Genomic DNA, 22,040 nt, shown 5'->3' with positions numbered 1-22,040 from the left:
ATAAGTTAAGTAGTGTTCGGTCTTACACCAAGCGCTCGTACTAAGTAGTGCTCGGTCTTACACCAAGCGCTCGTACTAAGTAGTGCTCGGTCTTACACCAGGCGCTTGTTCACATTTTCGTAATCTATCTTTATAATAAGAGCATTCGTCCAAAATCAATAGCGTTCGCTCTCTACAGTGCCCGGTCTTCGACTGACATTCGTCCAAAATCAATAACTCATTAAGAAGCGAAGTATTTATTGGCGTTCGGTTTCTTCATATGATTCCGTCAAGTGCTATTATTTGATGTCCTACAGTATCTGTCTTAATTGGTTTCGGCCTAGAGTCTTAGTACTCGGCTTAGGCTTTACGGTGTTCGGTTGAACTCTCAAGAGTCAGTTCATTAAATTGGCTCACTTGGTAAATAACGTTCGATTATATTAATCTTTGAGAAGTATTATTGTTTCGGTCCCTTTCACAACCTGTGAGTAACTCTCTTGAGTTGATTTGTTTTGAGTTGAAGACATCTTGGTCTCACTCCAAGTGTTCAGTCTTGTTCTGGGTTAAAAAACTAACGTTTGATATTTGGTATCCTACGGGATCTTTATTCAAATTGGTTCAGTTGAAGTTTTAATAATGAAAGATGATGGAATATGATATGGATGAAATGACTTTGGTTACGAAAGAGTGTTCCGAGGAGGAATATCTCATGATTTGATATTGGAATGGTAAAATATGAATGTGGATAAAGCTAAGCTGGCGGTTCATCCTGATATTCCGTGGTTACTTGTTTCTCACGTAGAGAAGGATAAGTCATGTGTGAGAACGGCAGGAGGTCATAGTCCTTATGGTTAATTTGGACAGATAGGATTAACCTCGGGTGACAGCTGTTGAGGGTATCCTAGTTACTACATCACTCGGGTGCACGAACGTCGTAGCTACACAGAATTCATACAGTCCGAACGGTCATCCGTTTTGTACGTTCGATCGTTTGTCCTGTTGCAATGATCATCCGTGTGGATGTGAGCAGAAGGAGAAGAGTTGTTGGAAGAAGCACTGGAAGAAAAAAGTTTGGTCGAGGTAGAAGTTAAGACCGAACTGTAGAACCGTTCGGTCAGTAGTTAGTTTATTTGTACGATGACCGTTCGATCATCTTTTGAATTGAAGTATTATGAATGTGATGTTTCTATTATATGGTTTTCCATTGTATTTTTGGGATGTTACACTAAGTTGAAATTATGAAATGTAGGATCTTAAGGTTTCAAAATTGTGAGAAAGAATAAAGTGAAACTCAGTACATTTCAACTTTCTTCTTTCAACTTGGCCTAAACTAAAAAAAAATCTCAAAAACTAATAATTCTAATGGAGCGTATATAGCTACGGAGGCTGACAGAGAGTAACAAATAGTGAAATAGAGAAAATAACCATAGCGAATATATCAATGAATAAATAACCTTAATGAATGGCCAGAAATAGTCACAAGGTGACAGCTCAACCTGGGAAGAGAGAACCCACGAACTTACGTGAACCAAGTTCAGGCTCATTAAATCGGCAGTTCAGCTATTTATGAACAATCAGTTATGGGACCATATTAGAGCTACCCAGGTTGTATCTATCTCTACATTTACCTGAGGCAATTACTCCTAAATTTGTTCGACAACTGACTAATCAGACAACCGTGTAGAACTTTAATGGGTAAATAATAACTTCAAAATTTTAACGTTAATATTTACCAAATCAATCAAATGCACGACAATTTCAGTAACGGACGATAAAAAAACTGAAAGATGAGTCATTTATGTCAATAACAGATAATTTTTCTACTTGACTTTAAATGACGAGGATGTCAGAAATCAAAGCAAGCGTATTTTCCAAGGGAGTGTAGAAAATACAGCAAATCGTATCCACATTTTGACATTTTTTTTTCCATAAGCTAATACAAACTCAAAAACACAAACATAAAAACAAATAAACTAAAATGTAAAATGCTACACAGTTTATATACATCCTCTAACAAAAAAAACAAATAGAATAATGTGTATACAAACTATCTCCCGAACGACAAATTTCAATCCTCACTCCTAGCACGTGATCAATAATCAGAGAGCAACTATTTGTTACGAGTTTCTTTGTACAATATGATGAAATCCTGTTTGACCAGAATATCTGTACTATCTGTAATTTTTCCTTTTTCATACTAACTAGCTTTTCTCCATCAGTAATGACTGTTTCACGTATTGAAATCAAAGCCAAAACAACCATTCCTATGTTATGATGTTAGCACTGAAAGTTGGCTGGTCAGACAATGTATTATTTGCTTGTTATTTTTACTTCAGTGCTTCTAGGTTGACATTTCAGTTGAGCAACATGCGTTCTCAGGCTACATTCTCTAACCTGCTCAAGATTTTATTAACCAATTTCTAGTCATATAACCGCAACTACATTTAACGATCATCCAAGGAAAATCAAAAAGTACTTTAAGCTTCAATAACACGTTTCCAAAATATGAAATTTACCTGCAAGGTTGTAATTACTGATAAAAGGTCTTTGCACTCTTCAAGCAAAACACGCTCCTTCGCACTTAAATTGGCAACTTCGACAACCATCGAATTTAGTTGCCCAACCTATCAATTGCAAACGAATTCAGACATATTGGCATCCTAATTGCTACATTACTCCGATCCATAACAAGTATTTTGATTGATAACAGAATAAAACCAAAGAAGCAGAGATAAGAGCACCAGTCATATTTATCTCGTTTAAAATTTAAAGCCAAAGACATTGGAATTTCTCACCTAATTTAAATATTAACTTTTAATACCTAAAAAAATAGTCCCAATTTCCCTCCCTTTATCTTACTTTTACAAGTTTTAGACAGAGATTGAATTGAGCGAACCTAACAAAAAAAGCAAAACGATTTACATTAAAAATGGCATGCTCTAGTGTTCAGTGTCTTGGTTAATGTAAATATTAATCATCCGTGAACTCCTCAATGCTTTTTTCAGTACCTTTAATTGACACCAAGAGAAGAAAAACTCGGGAAAGATAATAAACTCATTAACCAATGTTTGTAAAACAAGATTCAAGTCAATTATAAACTCATTAGATACTGGATTTAGTTGTTTTCCTCACAAATGGATCCCTAACACTGCATCCCAAACCTACCACGATAGATATCTTGCACTCATACAATTGTGGAACAAAATTGGAAAAAAATGAATGCCGATGATAATCTCCACAGATATGCCAATGATAATTTCAATAAATATGCCAATGATAAATTCAACAGACAAATCAATGATAAACTCAACAGATATGCCGGACGTAATAAAACTTTCCTCCCTAAATAATATGTATTTTTTATTCTGTGAACTCTGCATTTTTAAACACTATTTTTATATATTGCTCCCTTGACCAAATTGAATGATAATGTCCAAAAAGATGGAGGCCGTGACGGGAAATTCTTTACTTGTTCAATAACGAGGATACGAAACAACTTTTGCTCATCATTTCATTTCCTCAAAAGATCCAGAAAACTTTACTTCAGTTGAGCAATAAAATAAAAATATTCACTTCACCACTGTGATATACTCTAATTTCCTTATTTTTCCACCACCATTTTTGCTCTTGGCTGCACAAACATAGGCACTCTGTCCTATGTTGGCTAAATACAATGACGGAATTAGGATAAAAGTATACAATTGCGAAAATATTTTTTATTCTGCATCTCCGTCAAATATCTCACTTGATCTGAACAAGAATTTGCTTAAATTGCACGATCAGATTATTTTCACTTTACAGTATTATCCAATTATATATTGCTGAATATAAACTGTCTTTTATTTATACAATAATGTCTCCACTTCCGCTGCTACTCCACAATTTATACATACTAAAGATATCCATTCAACACAACATAGGTGAGGAAAGAATCTCAAACAAATGCATGAAAGTCAGGATCTTTCAAGAAAACAAATTGATATTTATTTGGGAAAAATATAGTCTTTTCTAAGATAATTCTCCGGAATATATTATAGGCAGCGAGCAATTAAACAAATCAACAAATAACACCAAGGATCTTCGAGTATGGAACCATCAGCATTATAGCTATGTGGTAAATTTTAAGAAGGAAGACATGCTTACACAGATTACTACGCGCTTATACATAAAAATAACACCTAATTTTTTCTCTTTTTGACACTTGATAAGATTACACTCACAGTATAAAACAAAATCAGTTTTTTTTTTCTTTTTTTTTCACAATCATAATGTAGCCTCATAGAAAGTTATCTAGAAAATAAAATAACACTATATGATCACTCATCACAACAGACATAATTGAAACTCAACATCTGGAAAAAGGAGGCAGGGCAAAAGAAATACGTACCTTAGGTGACAATATGCAAATGGAAGACGCCATTGCCTGCATCACATCCATTGCTGAACAAATTGCATCCTTCAAATTTAGCAAATCTGTCTGAAGCAAGCACAGAGCTCTTCATATTAGTCCCAGATAAGAAGGTACGGAATTGCTATGTCACACACTATCCATAATTAGATAATAAAGAATAAACAAGAAACTGAAAGGAGAAATACCTTTGCCCCACCAACAACAGGAAGACGAAGAGTGCTAGCCCTTAGCGCTTCGGTTGCTCCGGAAAGTGAAGTAGAGTAAACCCGATCCAAAGTAGCCCAATCTTCCAAACACAACATCTGCATAAATAGTTTTCATCAACATTCTGTCAAAGCTGAACACAAAATTCTATGTCATCATAACCAAAGCAAATAAAAATATCTCTCAAACTGTCTGTTTGAGTTTCATTCTGGTCACAGACTAATGCAAACTAACTTTTTCCCAAATGAATACTTTCTTGCTTTGCCTCATTAGAGGGGTGTGTGTGTGTGTTTCCTGTGGTAGAAAAAGAGGTTCTATGATCTTATAAAATAAATGAATGAAACACATGTACTTGGGAACAATTTCAATTAGCCTGCCTACCCGGAGTTTTCTAATTAACTATAACTGAAAAAGAAGATTGAAATAATGAGCAATGTCAATGTATTTAAACCCAAAATAAGCTTCAATATTGAATATGATAGTAATGAAACAAGATGCCATGAGATGCCAGCTATACAGTGAAGAACACGATGAAATGACAATCAACCTAGTGGAGAAATGATAAAGCTTCAAATCAAGCGAACCAAAACCTACATATACACCAGGAAACTTAGAGCAGGGAAGTTGTAGATCTTACTTGATCCTTCAGGATGTTTATTAGCTTAAATTGTTGCTTCAGCAATTGAAACTCTGTTTTTTTGGCTCTAACAGATTCTCGTATTTTTGACATAGCTACCCATGCAGCTTTGAGGCTTTCCTGATACAACGAAGAATATTTACAAAGAATATAAACAAAACATTAGCAAACAGTCAGACAAAACATAAAATCCTTCTCTACTCTGTCTTGCCTTACATGACTTCACCCTTTACATTACAAATATGATCACGTTTAAAAGACAGCTCATGGCCACAGTTTCAGCCACAACAACAAGGCTTCGGCCACGGTTTCCATCTGTAACTGGCAACGTTTATCTGGAATTTCTCTCGATATCAAGGATGTAACAAACCACAACAGGCAGTTTAAAACTTTGATGACATGGGTGCTAATGATCATATGCTAAATTCCAACTAATATAAAAAGTTAAAAACGAAGTTATCAATCCACAATCTTCACTCAATACAGCTTCAACGAATAATGCACAAGCAGGCAAATTCAAACCCGCGCAATTTAATTTCAATACAAAAAAATTCGCAGTAAAAAATACCTCTGCATTGAATGTCTGCGCAGATAGAGCAGCATCGGCTCTGGCGTTAACAAAACGCCACTGGAGGAGCCTGTTATAGAAGAGTCTCAACAAATGCGCATCAGCAATCCGATTCTCCCCAACTTTTCCCCTGGAAACGTCAACCGCGAAACTCAGAACAGAAGGTTCACTTCCGAACCTACTACTCATGCCACCAGCGACGCCGTTTTGCGCACGTGACGGACTTACTCCTCTCGAAGGAGACCACACAGAAGGTGTCGCTAGTTTAGTCGGAGAAGCAGGACGAACCGCGGAACGAATAGGAGAACCTTGAACAACACGGCTATTCACAACTCCACGTGGCGATGAAACAGCAGAATCCAACACTGATTTCTTCTGCACTAAAATCCTAGGACTAGGAGTAGTAGTAACAGTTCCTTTATTTCCAATTACGCTGTTTCTAGAAGACGGAGCCTCTGTTTGGCGCCGTAAACGGTTATTATGCTCTTGCCAGAACCTCGCCGGCATCACGATCCCTCGGGAACCTCGAATTCCATCTCCAGAGGAACTTCCAGAGGTTACACTTTCGGTATCAGAAGCAATAGGCTCAAGCTCAGCTTCAGGCCGAAACTTAGATCCGTTAATTTTGTTACTCTCCGATCCTAGCGTCGCGTCGTGAGAAGCTCGAACATCCGCCATTACATTCTGCAATGACCTAACAACGTTCTCCGGCGCGTCCGTTTGTTTTCTCCCAGGGGAATCAACACATTCCAAGCTGCGGTTCACGCAATTCAGTTGTTGTGGTCGCGGCAGTGATTTTGCCGGCCACCGGTGCCGATCTAGCCCCGTCCTGCCATTCTCTGCATGATCCGAATTGCCATTTCTCACCGGTGTCGGCGTCGTTGCAACCTTCCTCCTCTCCGGCGTGCTCTTCCGCAAACTCTGTGATGGCGGCGGTTTCGTTGTCCTGACCTGGATCGGGAACGACTCGCCCTGGAACGAAACAGACAAGCTCCTTGTGGAAGTGAAGAGCACTTTCTGAGCCGCAGGAGCGTCTGTCAGAGTAGGTCGAGGAGTGCCTTGTCGCCGGCGCTCCGCCGACTGACACCGCTTCAACGCCGGCGTCGGTGTTTGCTTTGTAGAATTGACCGTCCTTGTCACCACCAGAGGCGAATGACATCGTCGAGGAGGAGACGAAACGGAGGAAGACGAAGACGACGAAGACGACATGTAGCGAGAAGTAATTTCTCGTGCTTTGGGCCTTCGGGGAGGAGCGAGTGCATTGTCCGATTCAGAAGGTAACAGAGGAGTTCTCCTTGGAGTTGGAGTCTGCGCTCGTTTGGGGTTTATCGCCGTAGAAATCGCAGCCACCATTGTTTTTATTCCAAAATTCTATTAATCCCAATTACAATATTTTCATTGCTATAGTCAAACAATCAACAATATTCAATTGGTAACTCAATCAAAACTTAAAACTCGTTGTTGGAATTCACGCCGAATTTCAGAACCCTAGAAACCAACTGAAAAACGAACAAGCTACGGGAAGCATTGAACGGAATTCGAACAGAGAAAAAATTGCGGGCGTGTGCAGAGAAATTTGGTGTTGCTAATTTGCGAGAAAGGTTGAAAATGGGAAGGAAAATATGACCGTTACGATTTGCCGGGGCTTGACCGAGTAAGAAGTGTAACTGTCGAAGCAGTAGTCACACGCTGCGCGATTGTGCTTCGGTTGTGAAAATTAACTCCAAAATTAGAAGAAGCAAGCTCAGCCACCATCAGAGTGACGCGGGCACTGTAGCAAAAGCACGCGCGGATTTAGGGAGAGTAAATGCACTCGCGTGACCTTAAGGGCATTGCAGTAAATACAATGGTTTACGTCAGTTTGCGGTTCTTCGTGGCGCTGGAGGCTTTGTTGACACGCATTTTTAATTTTGATAAAATTAATAAAAATAGATAAATAAAATAAATAAAATAAAATAGTAAACATGAAAACGACAAGGAGAGATAGAAGAGTACAAGTATGGAAAGTACAAACAAGGGTTGAAGTTGGAATTGGATATTTGCGTTTGGGTGAGGGAATGAATCTTCGGAGAGACGTTACGCAAACGACACTGCTCAAATTTTATAATTGGTCGTTAAGGCGAAAAATTAGAAGTAGCCGTTTTTCCTTTTCAGCGTATGGAATTGGACCAAGGTACGAAAAGTTCAAAGGAACTTAGTAGCCTCTTATCGATAACTATCTATATAATTAATTCAGTTTTGGACCAAGCAGTACCTTGCTTGCTTTAACTTTTCAGTTTTTTAACCTTTATAAACCTTTCACCTTTGACGCAACACAAGGGCCTAAATCGTAAGTGTTTTTATTGATAAAAAAAGGTTTTGTTTGAAAAAATAATAATTATAGCAGATTTATTATGCTATTAATTTCCATTACACGAGCTATTTTAAAGCAAAATTAAAATTATAAATAGTAGTACACGAGAAGTCACGAGGTTGGATGACTTTAAGTAATAGTATTTTTACACAAAAATTATTCTAATACAAAATTTATTGACTTGAGTATTATACTTAAACTTGTAAGTTTTACCATTAGCCTTATATTAATATATTTAAAATTAATGTTTATTTATTTTTTCTATATCTTTCAATTTTCTTTTCTCAAACAATATTAATGAGTTACAAAGATATTTGATTAAAAAAATAATTATTAAACGATATTATTTTATTTTAAGAAATTATGTTGAGATTCATATTGTAAATAATTAGTTGATAATCATGTAATTTATTTTTAAGGTGTAGGATTGAGGATCTCAACACATCACTTCTTTACAATTTGATCTAAGCTAGCTTAGGAAATATAGGATGATGTCCTTAGTCAAAGATTCTTCTTTGCTTGCACTCCAAAAAGTCTTGATGTATCTGTCAAAAACACTTTGACGTTTAACTCAGTAATTAATCTGATCGGGACTCACAATAAAATATTAAATTCGAAATAAATGCAATCAATCACCTTTTAACCTTTGATTTTTATTTATAGGTAAGTTTTAAGATTAGTGAAACCCTAATCTCGGTCATATCAGTGTTCATTACTCGCTAAGTAACGCTTACCAGTAATCTCCATTAGAGATAATGTTTAGAAATAATTAACGTTGTAGGTTGTCCGTTCGGTCTTCATCCTTCTATGACCGAACAATGTGTATGTTAAGTATCTGAATTGTTTAACATTTAGTAGATGACATACCATTCGACCGGTTGTCCTCTTGAGTGGTCTTGTCCGATTGATCTGTATGAACATACAATACACAATAAGTCATATATAATAATAATTATATATATATATATATATATATATATATATATATATATATATATATATATATATGATTTAGAACATATACTCTTTTATATAAAAACGTTTAAACAAACTAGTTTTAATTAGTTTTTCCTAATCTTTTGATTAATTGCTATTCTATTTTCAATATTGTTCCTTTTTTATTCTTGGTAAGTTTAATGACTCGTAATTTAGGAAAAATATTGTAAAATGTAATTAGAAGAATTAAATATATTGATTAACTTCTTAAATTAGTGTAAAAATTAGTTGACATTATTTATATTTTGGTTTTATGTCCAATTTATAGAACAGAATAATTAGGTATTATATGTTTTTTTTTGTAACTTCAAATATTTTAGTAATTTTATAATATTTGTAACGTGATGGATGTTTAAAAAAGAAACAAGTATGTCACTGTATTTGTCACAAATTATCTTATTGTTATATCTTTGGTTGTTACATTTTGATTCCTTTACAGAGGATGTTCAAAAATGTCATCCGAAAATTTCGTCATTAATTTTAGTAAATATATTTTTGGTCCCATAATTTTATAAATGTATAATTTTAGTTTCTTAAAAATCAATTACACGTCTATTTTTCTTTTTAAAAACTAAATCTTTGATCTATCATTATTTTTAGGGTTAAATATGTTTTTAGTCCCTAAACTATTGGCCGTTTCAAAGTAAGGTACAATTTGGTTCTCATACTCTTTAAAAATTTGGTCCTCATTTAACAACAAATGAGGACTAAAACCAAAATTCCGAGGACTAAAACGAACGTTTCGAAAAGAATGAGACCAAATTGTACCTTATTTTAAAAGAGGGACGAAACCAGAAACGACCAAGTTTAGGGATTAAAAACATATTTAACCCTTATGTTTATTGTTAGACTTTGCTATGAATATCCAACTTGATAAACAACTCACATTGTCATCATATGTCAAAATGCACTTAATTTTAAAAATTAAATATGTAGTTAGATTTCTATTGGAACAAAAATAAACACTACCAAAACTATGAAAACCAAAAGAAAATTTAAGCTTCAAATTTGAGATTATTAGATAAACGACAGGCTCATATATTTTTTATATTAATTATTCTAAAAAATTATATTTTTGGTACTTTTCATTTATTATTTTATATAATAATAACAACACAAATATATTAGTGAAAGTGTTGTTTTACTAATTTTCAGAGTCATTAATTGAATTGGGGCAAGTTTGTTCTTCTTATCTTTTCCTTTTCTCGTTTTAGTAATAAAACAAAACATAGGATAATGAGTATATGTCCACTTACGGGGACTACAAAATGAACTAACTAATCAACTGCAGACATTTAGTCCATGATTTTACACCGTAGACAAATAAACGGCACAATACTGTATATACTTATTGGAAAATAATAGATAGAAAACTATAAAAAAAATTATCCACCTCATATTTCAAAATATAAAATATTATTATTATTATCTTAAATTGTTAAATGAGTTATTTTTATATCTTAGCACATTAAATACAAGATCTAACGTCATTCATTATGTTTTAATACTATTTTCTGTTATTTCTGGTCCGTTCGAAAACATAAAAACAACTACCAACTAACAAACTTATAAAATATATGAATAGAATCACCCAATTCTAAATGTTTCAACTAATAACTTTAAGAACGAACCTCATATACTTTTCCCTAAATCAACATCATCGATGACTAAATTACAACATCATTGACAGTGTAAATACTTTTACAGGTCTTATTTAATTCCAATTAATCACATTTTTTTTATCAACTTAAACTCTTCATAAATTCACAATTTCATTGAGAATGAAAATGTCAATTGAAATAAATTTATAAAATGCATCATATCATATAAAGTGTTAAGAATTAAATTTAAATCTAATTTAGTCTCGTAATATTTGTATTCAATTATATATTTTAAATTGATCTTATTTTTGGTTAACGTAAGACTTATAACACTTTTTTATATATAAAAATAACTTTTTTATATATAAAAATAACTTTTTTATATATAAAAATAACTTTTTTATATATAAAAATACTTTTTTATATATAAAAATAACCGTAATATTAGATACTAATGTGTGTGATATGATAATGTGTAAAATAACATGTCTAACAAACAACAAATATTTTGATAGCAGATGATATAGTAGATCGAATAAACAATTTTTTTGTTAAAATAAACATTAACTTATAATTTTAATATTATGATAAAAAAAAACTTTAAACTTAATTTAATTTTATAAAACTAGTTTGGAAAAGAAAAATGAACACTAAGTTGCAACCTAAGCCATTAGATTATGAAGGGTGAGGTTGCTGCAACAAATTTCTCAGGTGTATTCTTAAAGCACCTGAAGTTATCGTGAGAATGTACTACTAACTACCAAGTGAAAAAAATCAAGAGTGTTGCCTGGTTGTGTTTCTTGCAGCAAAATTTGTAATTAAGGGCAGGGTAACAGTTATAGCTCTTAATAGGTTCTGTCATGTGTGATTGTCTTACCTAAACTTTACTTTCACCTAAAGCTCTGACCAACGTAGCATTATTTAATTTGCATTTATAAGAAATATGACATCTCTGTGTGCATTAATACCATGTTACAGGTAACTTTTTGGGGTCATGAGTTAATGCTTTACAGCAGGTAAATTGAAGCGTCATATATGCATGTTTTTTTGGATTTTGGATCTGAAAATGTAGAGACATTATTCATTTCACTTTCGAAAACCAAATAATTCAATAAAAATGGTGTATGAACACATGCATGCATTCACTTTTAACGCGTATAGGACCACTAAAAGCTACTTCCTTCTTCAACACTCTATGTCATTATGATTTCTTTTCTTTCCTCCTACCATACAAGAATATTAAAGATCAGTTTTACCATCACCGAAATTCCTCTATCTGGGATTTTTCATACACTTTTCTCACACTTTAAATTCTATGTTAATTAGTAATAAGATAGATGATTTAAGAAGTTGGATAAAAAAATGTGTTTAGGAAGCATAATTTCTCTATGAAGACTTGATGATAAACATCATTAATAATTATAAGAAGAGTTGGAAAACATTAATAATTCAACAGAGATATGATGACAACTCTAGAACATTTAGTGAGGAACAATGATGTTGTCCACAGTGAGAAAACATGGGCAAGGAAACAAAGGGCACAAAGGGGCTCAAGAAGAATAAAGAAACACGAACTTTATTACCTTAAAAAATGCTAGCTAATGAAAATGCTAATTGTTTCGTTGTTGTGATTAAATAAATAAGTAACCTTTTAACAAGCGAAAGAAGGGACATGTTGTTTGACATGATTTTGCAAGCTAAGCAGAAAAGAACCACTTTTCAGGATGCTCCTGCATCAACTGTCTTTGTTCATTCTCTTCTCTTTATATATTTCTCTTTGCTTTAGTAGTGCTTGTCTGCTTCATCTTTGGTAGGTCCTTAACCAACTTCTCTCCAACAACTACGTACCTATGTTACACTTTTTCATCACTTAGTTTTTATTTTAAAACTTGTTTTTCTTTTATGTTCTTGAACTTTCATGTGATTAGATGCCAATTATCGTTCTAAATTTTAATTATTCATACTTTTGGTTAATATCAATTTCATATTACGCAATTTTTTGCCCAAACTTCACTTCCTTTCGATGTGTGTTTCATTACTTTCTAAGAAAAAATAGAATTGTTTTTTCTAAAATAAAAAATGCCAAAATATAAAAAGTAAATCTCTTTGAACTTCAATTTCAAACACACGTTTGTAATATTTTTTTAAATAACATTCCTCAAATGAAAATTTAGTTTTAAATATACTATTTTAATATAAAATCTCTATTTTTTTCATATTACTTATAGCACTCACTATTTTATTATATAATCTCTATTTTTTCTCTTTGTTCTTATTTGTATCACTTACCTCAATACATCTTGTCATGGGGTTTATCGATATGTCCTGCATATATGACTCACTTTCTATTACCTCTTGAAGATTTCTGTCGTGTGAGTAAAATTTGAAGGAAGAACACAATTATTACGGAGAAATTTTAAAAATTCAAAATTGGTTATAACTTCATAACATTTAATTTTGTTGATACAATCATAAATTCAGTTATACATTACCTATAGAGAATGTCTCATGGTAGGACCAAAAGGATAAGACCAACTCATCTAGCCATGATTTTCTTAACCACCAAACTCTTTCCGTATTAAGGAGGATAAATTAATAACATATCAAGTGATTCAACAATAATTAGACTTGATTTATATTAGAAATTATTATTACTTTTAACTAAATTTTTTAAAATAATACAATATAAGTTTTCTGAAAAATGTTGCAGACTTAGGTAAATTTGATTATTGAAGCATGAGTGATTATAACTTGATTGAAGTTGAAAGCATTAGAGAAGAGAAGGTGGTCTAATTTGACCAAAAGATTGGTTGAGAACATTGTAAGAAACGGAGAGTATCAAATCACGTTGAGGAGAAAAAGTGATATATGCGGCATGGTTGGTTAAGAGGTCCACTGAAAAGCGTGTGATGTTAATTGTTTTATGATGACTTAAATTTAACCAAACCCACACTACAAAATTGCACTAGTTACAATCATCACTTGAGAAACACTTCAAACAATAATTATAGGTTTCTAAAAGCTTAACTTTTCACCAAACATGCTAATTAAGTAATATTTGCTCACTTGAAGAACTCTTACCTCCCAATGGGGCTTAAAAAAGTTATTATATGCATTGCTTGAAAGGAAGTTACATGACATGCTAGGTATTATTAGGAAGTGAAGAAAAGTGAAGTGGGAAAAGAAAAAGTTGATGGGACACGAATTGAAGGACATCTTTAATTGTAATAGTAGGAATCCCAGTGGCACTGGCGGATGAATAAATTTCAGTCATGAAGCTACATTAGAGACAATAATTTTATCTTAAGCAGTAAGTTACTCAACCAGTTTAGCCCAAGTGTGGTATTATTCTTAATCAATTTTCGATTTCAATGGAATGCTCATATGCTTTCACTTCAGGTTTCGATTATCTTCAACAAAACTATTTAATAATAACTAAGATGTGATTATACACATTTAGACCGAATAAGATTGGGGATCCAAGTCTGAGATTAAGTCCCACATTAGATAAAAATGAAAAAATAGAGCACTATATATATGGATGAAAGACCCCATAATGTATTGTTTTAAGATTTTTGGTAAAGAGTGATGTCAATCCTTGTATAGGTTTAGATTTCATTAATGTTTGTGTCTCCTCATCCGTGTGGAGATATGTGCATGTGTTAGACCTCCCTACAAATAATACCCTTTATGAATTTTTTTCTTACATAATATTTAATTTTTTTTTGTTATTTATATCACAATATTATAAGTTATCAAGGCGAGCTATTCACTTTCATATCATTGATGAGTTTTTTTTGAAAGAAGATTATATGAACTATGACTAATTTATATAAGGGATTGATTTCACTTTCTTTTATAATAACAATGTTATAAATATATTGGAAAAGATATATATACATTGAAGTTGTTGTAATGGTAAGTTTCGTTACTTCTTTTTCAAATATTGGTCTTGTTATAAAAAACTTTTGTTGAACAATTTTTCTTCTGTAAGCTCTTGTACTACTTCCACAAGTCACGAGATTCATATGGAACAACTGAGATTTGATGTGGATTTCTCAATGGGCTGTTGATTTTGATCCATCTCCTTTATAAATAGAGACTTTTGCTCACCATTGAAACACACTTAAAACTCTTTTATTTTTCGTGTCACTCTGGCATTCTCTTTTCTCTCTTATATTCTTTTTTATAATATCCTGTGTATATTTACTCTATTAAGAGATAATCTTGCTAATTTTTAAGATTCATAGAAAATTTGGAAAGTTGTAGTGGTATCCTGGAAGCTTACGCAATAAGTTCTTAAAGATAGTGAATCTACACGTCTGTGAAAGTCCTTTTGTTTGTGATTTTGTTAGCTTTTACAATAATTTTAAGGACTTATGATTAATCTCAACAACCCAAATTTGTAGAATTAAAACATCATTTTTGGAACTCAGATGGTCTTTGCGAAATTGTCCTCGGATGTGTGAAGAATCAAAATCTTCTATAGTAAGAACTTTTGATACTAGCAAGAATGTGTGTCTATCCTATTAGACATGTATGAAGTTGTTATTGTTCTCACATCTTCAAAACCTGACTTTATTTCCCTTCAAAATAAGTTGAAGATTGGATTCATGCGAAAAAGGTATGCTGACACATCTTACTTAGTTCTTTGTCTAATTAGTTGTTCAATGTGTACTTCTTATATAAGAAAGCGATAAGAAAGCGAAAGACATTCGTTAATTATCAAATATGCATATGAAGACATCGTTCGACCAAGATTTGTCGTAGGGAACTGTTATCGTATGGAGATGATTAAGGATAAAGACATCAAAATCCAAGTCAATGAGCATCACAAGTTGTAGGAAGATATAAAAACAGAGAAAATAATTCAATCGGATGTGTTCGTCTCAGAACTTCATATCGAGAAACTACTGTCATCTTGGACGGACTACAAAGAACAATTGAAACACACACATATGTCACTTTTAGAGCAAAAACAAGAATAATGAGGATGTATTGTGATTGATAAACTGTTAACACACATAAAGTCTCTTTGGTTTATATAATTTGTTACCAATTATGTTATGTGTTAAGTTCTTCCATCTAAGATTGATTATATAACTTGTTATACCAACTTAAATGCATTATATCTTATATGAGACCTATGATTCTCTTCTTTCAATCTTTCTTTTCTCATCTTTTGCAATATGTGGGGATTATTATAATAATAATGTTATAAATATATTGCAAAATATATATAAGTTGCCACCATAACGTTGCTTCTTTTTCGGATATTGACCAAGGCTTTTATAACAAATTTGTTGTTGAACGATCCCTCGTTTGCAATCTATTGCACCACTTCCATAACTCACGGGATTCATCGGAAACAACTTAAATATCTGTTGTGGATTTCTATATGCATTCATCCATAAATGGAGGCTTTTGCTCACCTTTGAAACACTTTCTATATCCTAGGTATACTCTTTTAAGAGATAATCTTGTTAGTTTATGAGATGTTTAAAAAAAATTGGGAAATTTTTTATTGTATCGTAAAGACCTATGCTATATATATCACATAAGTTTTTAAAGATGGTAAATTTACATGTCTCAAGAAGTTTTTTATTTATATTTTATCAACTTTTACCACACTTTGAATAAAAAAAACTTTAAAAGAACGGATTTATAGATATTTCTTACATATGATATTTAATTTTCTGATTTTTATATCTCATGACTTATATTCAAATTTAGATTCCCAACACCTTTATATGTACATTTCTTTTATACATGGGTTGACATCAAATACTCTATTTATATATAATTCTTTCTTACAGATAAAAAGTAAGATTGATACTGGGAGTTAAAAGAAACAATTATCATAGATAAACGAGATTAGTCTTTCACAGCCTTCTCATTTACTAACTCCCTCTCATGGTTATTAGAATCACAGTAACTATTAACTCCCTCTCATGGTCAAAATGAGTGTGAAAATTAAGCAAAGCTAAAATAACTGTCTCATGTTGATAAAATTCCAGTTAAAAATAAAGTCATCAAAAGGGTCTAGGCTTGCTATATATATACCACATATTCGCCAGTTTTAAAGTACATATTTTATTTCTTTTGACACAAACTACCTCATGTTTCAATGAGATACAAGCACATCTATATGCAATTCTATAACAAAGAATATATGATCAAAAAGTAAATTCACATCACATAAGAAGGATACAAATCGATCTAAAAGAAAAAATAAACATACTGAAGCTGCACAAACACAACCCAACAAAAATAGAAATTCGCACGATCCTTAGTTAAAGATCGTACAATGATCCTTACATAGATGCTCAAAGGCACAACAGGTTTTTTCACAATAGCAAACGTGAAAACTAGGATTACTGTCTGGCACACAGAATATAAGCACAACAACAAAGAAAACTGACTAAACGTGAGAACAGTCCTATGTTTATTTTCAGCATGAGCAATCTACCAACACATACTTTGAACAATTTCTTATTTTCCCATAATGGGAATTATGTTAAAGAGTGTGGATAGCGTTCCTCTTCTGACCATAGTGTCTACTATAGCATGGTTTAAGAGGGCAGAAAGTTAGTCAGAATCTCCAGGAGGTGAAGGTTTTGGGATGTATGGAATCAGAGGGCTTCCATGCTCAATAGGGTCAGGATATAGAGAGGCCTTTGTTCTAGAACCTGGTGTTGGATCAACGGGATTGTAATCAGTCAGAATCACTTGACTCATATCACCATTGTTGCTGATACCACTTTTAACATTGTTTCCATTTTCCTGAAATTTCAAAGGAAATAAACTGTCATCTCATTGCAAGAGTTTAATTATACATCTTGTAAGTGTATAAAGTTTTACATAATCAACAAGTAAAGTTCATCTTAGTTTTACTTGCAAGGTAGTAATATTATAATGAAATTTACCATGTAAAACCCCCTTATAATTAGGTTTTTATTTTCTTAACCAGAAAGGTCAAGGACCAGCCAGGGCTTTCTAGTCTAAGGATTATAAAGCATTCATACCTTCAGTTTCCTGCTTACTGCAATCAGTGTTGCTTTATGACCATTGTTGGTCCCTATGAAATCTGAGATGGTATTATAAAATGTAAGCCTAATTATAAATTAAGTTCTCAACAATGTAGACAATATAATATGCAAAATAATCTACCAGATCTCCTTAGTCAAAATGATAGAAAAAAAAGTAATATGTAATTATGGCAGATTGATGCAATATTTTGATTCAATTATACTGTCACACAGATCATCAAGAGGAACTAAATTACTAACTAATATATGAACACTGACATATTAATAAAATCAATTTATCTTTCAGAGTAAATCAACGACTACATTTTAGGTTTTTGAGGGAGTATCTTTACAGACATTTTTAATTATAAAAAAATTGGGAACAATATTAGAAAAACTTTTAGATATATGATTTTTAATTCATAATTTTTCTCTTTTTTTAATGCTTACTGAGAAACTTCTGTATAAATGGGATACATTTCTAAGCAGGAATGCATTTTAGCTTGTACAAAATTACAACTGCATGTTTAAAACTTTAAAACTTTAAAAATGGATTTTACCTATGTCAAATCATGAATTACTCATACAATTCAAGAACTCGTCCTTGGAGCAAAGCTACCATGTTGTCGGAAGTTTCAACTTAGTGGATCATGTTGGTAGTGAGAAAACAATCAACAGAATAATAACAAAAACAGTTTGTCTAATGCCCAAAATCGTACACAAGAAAAAAAAAAGAATGAGATTTTTTGCAAGAGTTTTAACGGGAAGAAACATAAGTAGTTCAAACACAAAATTCAAAACACCCCATGTGTCTTTTAACCGATGAGCTTGTCTTACATGGTGATAGCAACTAAACACTTGACAAAGAAATCTAAGATTTTTGCATTACAGAGATCTAATAATTTTCTCAAATAATAAAGGAAAGAAGATGTGTATACCAGGTGACCAAGATGCACTAGTAGGAATTAAGATGTTAAAGAACATCAAAGTTGCTCCAACCACCAAGAGCAAAGCAAAGAAGCCAGAAACCTTCATGTTACCAACACAATATACCTGAAGTGGACAATGTCCTAGAAATGGAGTACTGATATAATATAACCTTTATTGGAAGAAAGTGGTTTTAGTCACTGTTGATTGATGAAACCAAAGTCCACCTCAAAATTTTCCAATATTTTATTATTAAACACTTTTGTGAAGTTGCTTTTTCTGTGATGATAACGTGCTTGAGGACTCGAATTCCACAACAAGCATTAGTGACTGCATTAAAGACTCATCACTGATCACTCATCAGCCTCTTCATTCCCCAATGTTCTATTTAAAGCTCCAGCAATGGCAATAAAATCTCAACAGGCACCGCAGAGTGAATGGTGGCAATGAAACTTCCATGCTGCCCTCTATCATTTAAACTTGCCACATTAACACTCGTTTCCATTCTTGTCCTAATTTAAATTACCACAAACTCACAGTTTATTATATAGTAATATATATAGTATTCTTAGTATTCAATTTTATAATTTTTTACCTACATTCTTATTTTTTTTTCTTTTTTAATGTTTGACTTACTATAAAATTAATTCAGATTTCAAAATATTTATTTTTTTTATTTGAAAAATTCTTTTTATTTTGCTAAATCAATTTTTATTATCTCTCAATAGTTTGATTAATTTGATATATGAAAAAATTTATTTAGATCTTTAAAGTATTTTTTATTTTATGATATCCATAATTATACATTTCAATATAAGAAAATCACGTAGTTGCAATGGAATAATCTTTAACTAATCTCTCGTTCATCCCTTACAAAACAATTCAGCAAAGAAACAATAATGTCATAGCTAAATGTAGGGTAGTTAAGTAGCAAAGAACTACTCGGTTGCTAATGCTTTGAAATTTCGTTGCAAATGCTCTTTAAAGCCTTACTAAAGAAAACATGTTAATCCTTAACTAATAAATAGCAAACTGGTTGTACTGAATCCCTAGCTAATTCGTAGTAAACTTGTAGCAAATTCCTCGCTGATCTATAACAAACTGGTTGTAGCAAATTCTTATTGATCTGTAACAAACTTTTGTAGCAAATTTCTTGCCGAAATATAATAGTTTATCCCTAGCTAATCCATAATTGATATGTAACAAATTATAGCAACTCTTCTCTAGCTAATCTTTAACTAATCCGTAGCAAAGTGAAACAATTGATCCTTAACAAATTATAAACTTATCTCTAGCTAATCTCTACTATAAGCGTAGCAAATTGTAATAGATTATTATTAGCTAATCTCTAGCAAAATCATAGCAAAATGCATTAGGCCAAAATATTCCATACTCTTATAAAACGCATTTAATATAAATATAACAATATTAAAAATATAATAAATCTTGCCAAACAATTTATAGGATACATGTCAAATTTATCACATTCAAAATAATCAAAGTAAAGAACATAATGAAAATGGACTTTTAACATCATAATTGCCAACATACATGATTAAAATAATAAATTTGTATGGTTAAATTGCTTCCAAACCTATGCATCAAATGGATGTGTCATCACTAGTTCATATTTGATGCACTCTATCTACATGCCAATGCAAATATTTTGAAGTATTCTTAGACATATATAGGCATTGAAGTCTGGGAACAAAGGGAACATATCTCAATATTGAGTAAGGAAAATCATTCTTATTTGTAGATGTCTTCAATTTAAATTGTGGTTTTTTTTACTGTACAACAAACATTCTTGTCACCATTTTCTGTTATACAACATGCAGTGATTAACACATGCATTTATCTTCTTGTATCCTAATCCCAATTCATTAACTATTTTCTTCTAGACATATTAAAGTGACTCGGGTTGGCTCACCACATGTTGGGTTGAAAAAGAGTGAGTCCAACCCGGCTAACTTTATGGTGAACTAAAAATTTTACAATTTAACTCAATCCACCATGGGATGGTGTAAAAATTTTACAATTTAACTCAATCCACCGTGGGATAGTGGCACTAGTGTAACAAATGACTATGATAAAGATTATTTTAGATATTTGTTTCCATTCTATAACCCAAACATATCAAGACAAGGTAAAAAATGATAGATTTATGATCTCAGTTATAAGTTCAATATTTTGCTTTGATTCACTAAGAAGTAAAGGATTAAGTCATAAATAAAAACTAAAAAATTAAAAAAATATGGATTTAGCTTCATTGAGCTTATAACCCAAGACAAATACCCTTAATGTTTTGATTACGGTTATAACCGAAATATAATATAGTTTTGTTTAAATATTTTTTTAAATATCCTCGTCACCCGAGATACGAGAAAGAACTTTGTTCTTCTTCATCATACTCTTCTCCGTTATCCTTTTCGTCACAGTTCTCTTCGTATGTACGCACCAGGTCTGTCGCTAACAGAAGCCTCTTCCCACCACAATGTTTTTTGTCGTTGCCTACGCTGTCACTCCCGCAATCTCAAAGACTAGACACCGCAACCCTCAGTGACAGGTGGCTCACTCACTACTCAAGTTGCACTCTCTGCATAGCTTATCTCAAGGTTCAATCTTTTTATACTAATTGACTCTATTTGACTCTATTTCTTATTATACTAATTGAGAAAAATATGATGTGTTGTGCAGTGTGTTATTATATATTAACGTAGCAGACATAACAATATATTAGTATAATAAACTATATTAATACCTATTCAAAAAACATTTTGGCAGTGCATATTACAAAAATATACAACGGAATAAGTTGTTTCATTGGGATTGTGGCATGATGAGGACCATGTAGTGAATTAACTCATTTTCTGTGTAACTTTATTTCCAAAAGCTTGTGTGAATTAACCCATGATGAGGATTCTGCAATGAAGTTTAAAATTGACGCCTCCGACTACAATTATTTGCTTTAATTGTATTATGATATAACAATTTCTCAGTATAATAACGATATGCAAGTACCAGAGTTGATACCTTCTTACAAGTTACAACTATGAAGGTTAAATAATCATTTTTCTTTAAAAAAATATCATGTTGCGTCATCGTATTTTTAACGTTATCAAATGATGTCTTTCAATAACCATTTCTACACCATGTACAAGGACAGGAAATGCGTCCTGTTATATCAGCAAATGTTTGGTCTCTAATACCTATTCGAATGAAATCATCATCTCCATTTTTAAATTCTTCCCTTATCATCCCAAATCAATCCTTTCTTTGTAACATCCATGTTCGATTAGGTCTCATGACTTGTCATTGGTTTGATACATTAAAACA

General features: G+C 32.4%; 2 protein-coding genes across 3 annotated transcripts; both read right to left on the bottom strand.

The window, feature by feature from the left end:
* Positions 1-1,825: 1,825 nt before the first annotated feature.
* LOC124831266 (QWRF motif-containing protein 2-like) lies at positions 1,826-7,576 on the bottom strand. 2 transcript variants are annotated; one of them, XM_047305201.2, is made up of 6 exons: positions 5,800-7,557; positions 5,232-5,351; positions 4,576-4,692; positions 4,367-4,456; positions 2,496-2,603; positions 1,826-2,373 (listed from the first exon to the last, which is right to left on the bottom strand). In XM_047305201.2, the coding sequence occupies exons 1-6, from the start codon at positions 7,150-7,152 to the stop codon at positions 2,290-2,292; spliced, it is 1,872 nt and encodes a 623-aa protein (XP_047161157.1). In that variant the 5' UTR covers positions 7,153-7,557; the 3' UTR covers positions 1,826-2,289. The 2 variants fall into 2 exon arrangements, 1 of the variants encoding a protein (XP_047161157.1); XR_015782245.1 differs by lacking the exon at positions 1,826-2,373 and having other exon boundaries at positions 2,540-2,603; positions 4,367-4,452; positions 5,800-7,576.
* A 9,344-nt stretch (positions 7,577-16,920) lies between these two features.
* LOC148204843 (uncharacterized) lies at positions 16,921-18,928 on the bottom strand. The gene is made up of 3 exons (XM_088107021.1): positions 18,716-18,928; positions 17,775-17,836; positions 16,921-17,532 (listed from the first exon to the last, which is right to left on the bottom strand). The coding sequence occupies exons 1-3, from the start codon at positions 18,810-18,812 to the stop codon at positions 17,338-17,340; spliced, it is 354 nt and encodes a 117-aa protein (XP_087963147.1). The 5' UTR covers positions 18,813-18,928; the 3' UTR covers positions 16,921-17,337.
* Positions 18,929-22,040: the final 3,112 nt, after the last annotated feature.

This window comes from Vigna umbellata, chromosome 1, assembly GCF_029865625.1.
Source record: "Vigna umbellata cultivar VRB3 chromosome 1, Vumbellata_1.0, whole genome shotgun sequence".
In the NCBI taxonomy this organism is placed as follows: domain Eukaryota; kingdom Viridiplantae; phylum Streptophyta; class Magnoliopsida; order Fabales; family Fabaceae; genus Vigna; species Vigna umbellata.
The sequence above is the reverse complement of the archived record's forward strand: the minus strand, read 5'-3'. Positions and strand labels throughout refer to the sequence as shown.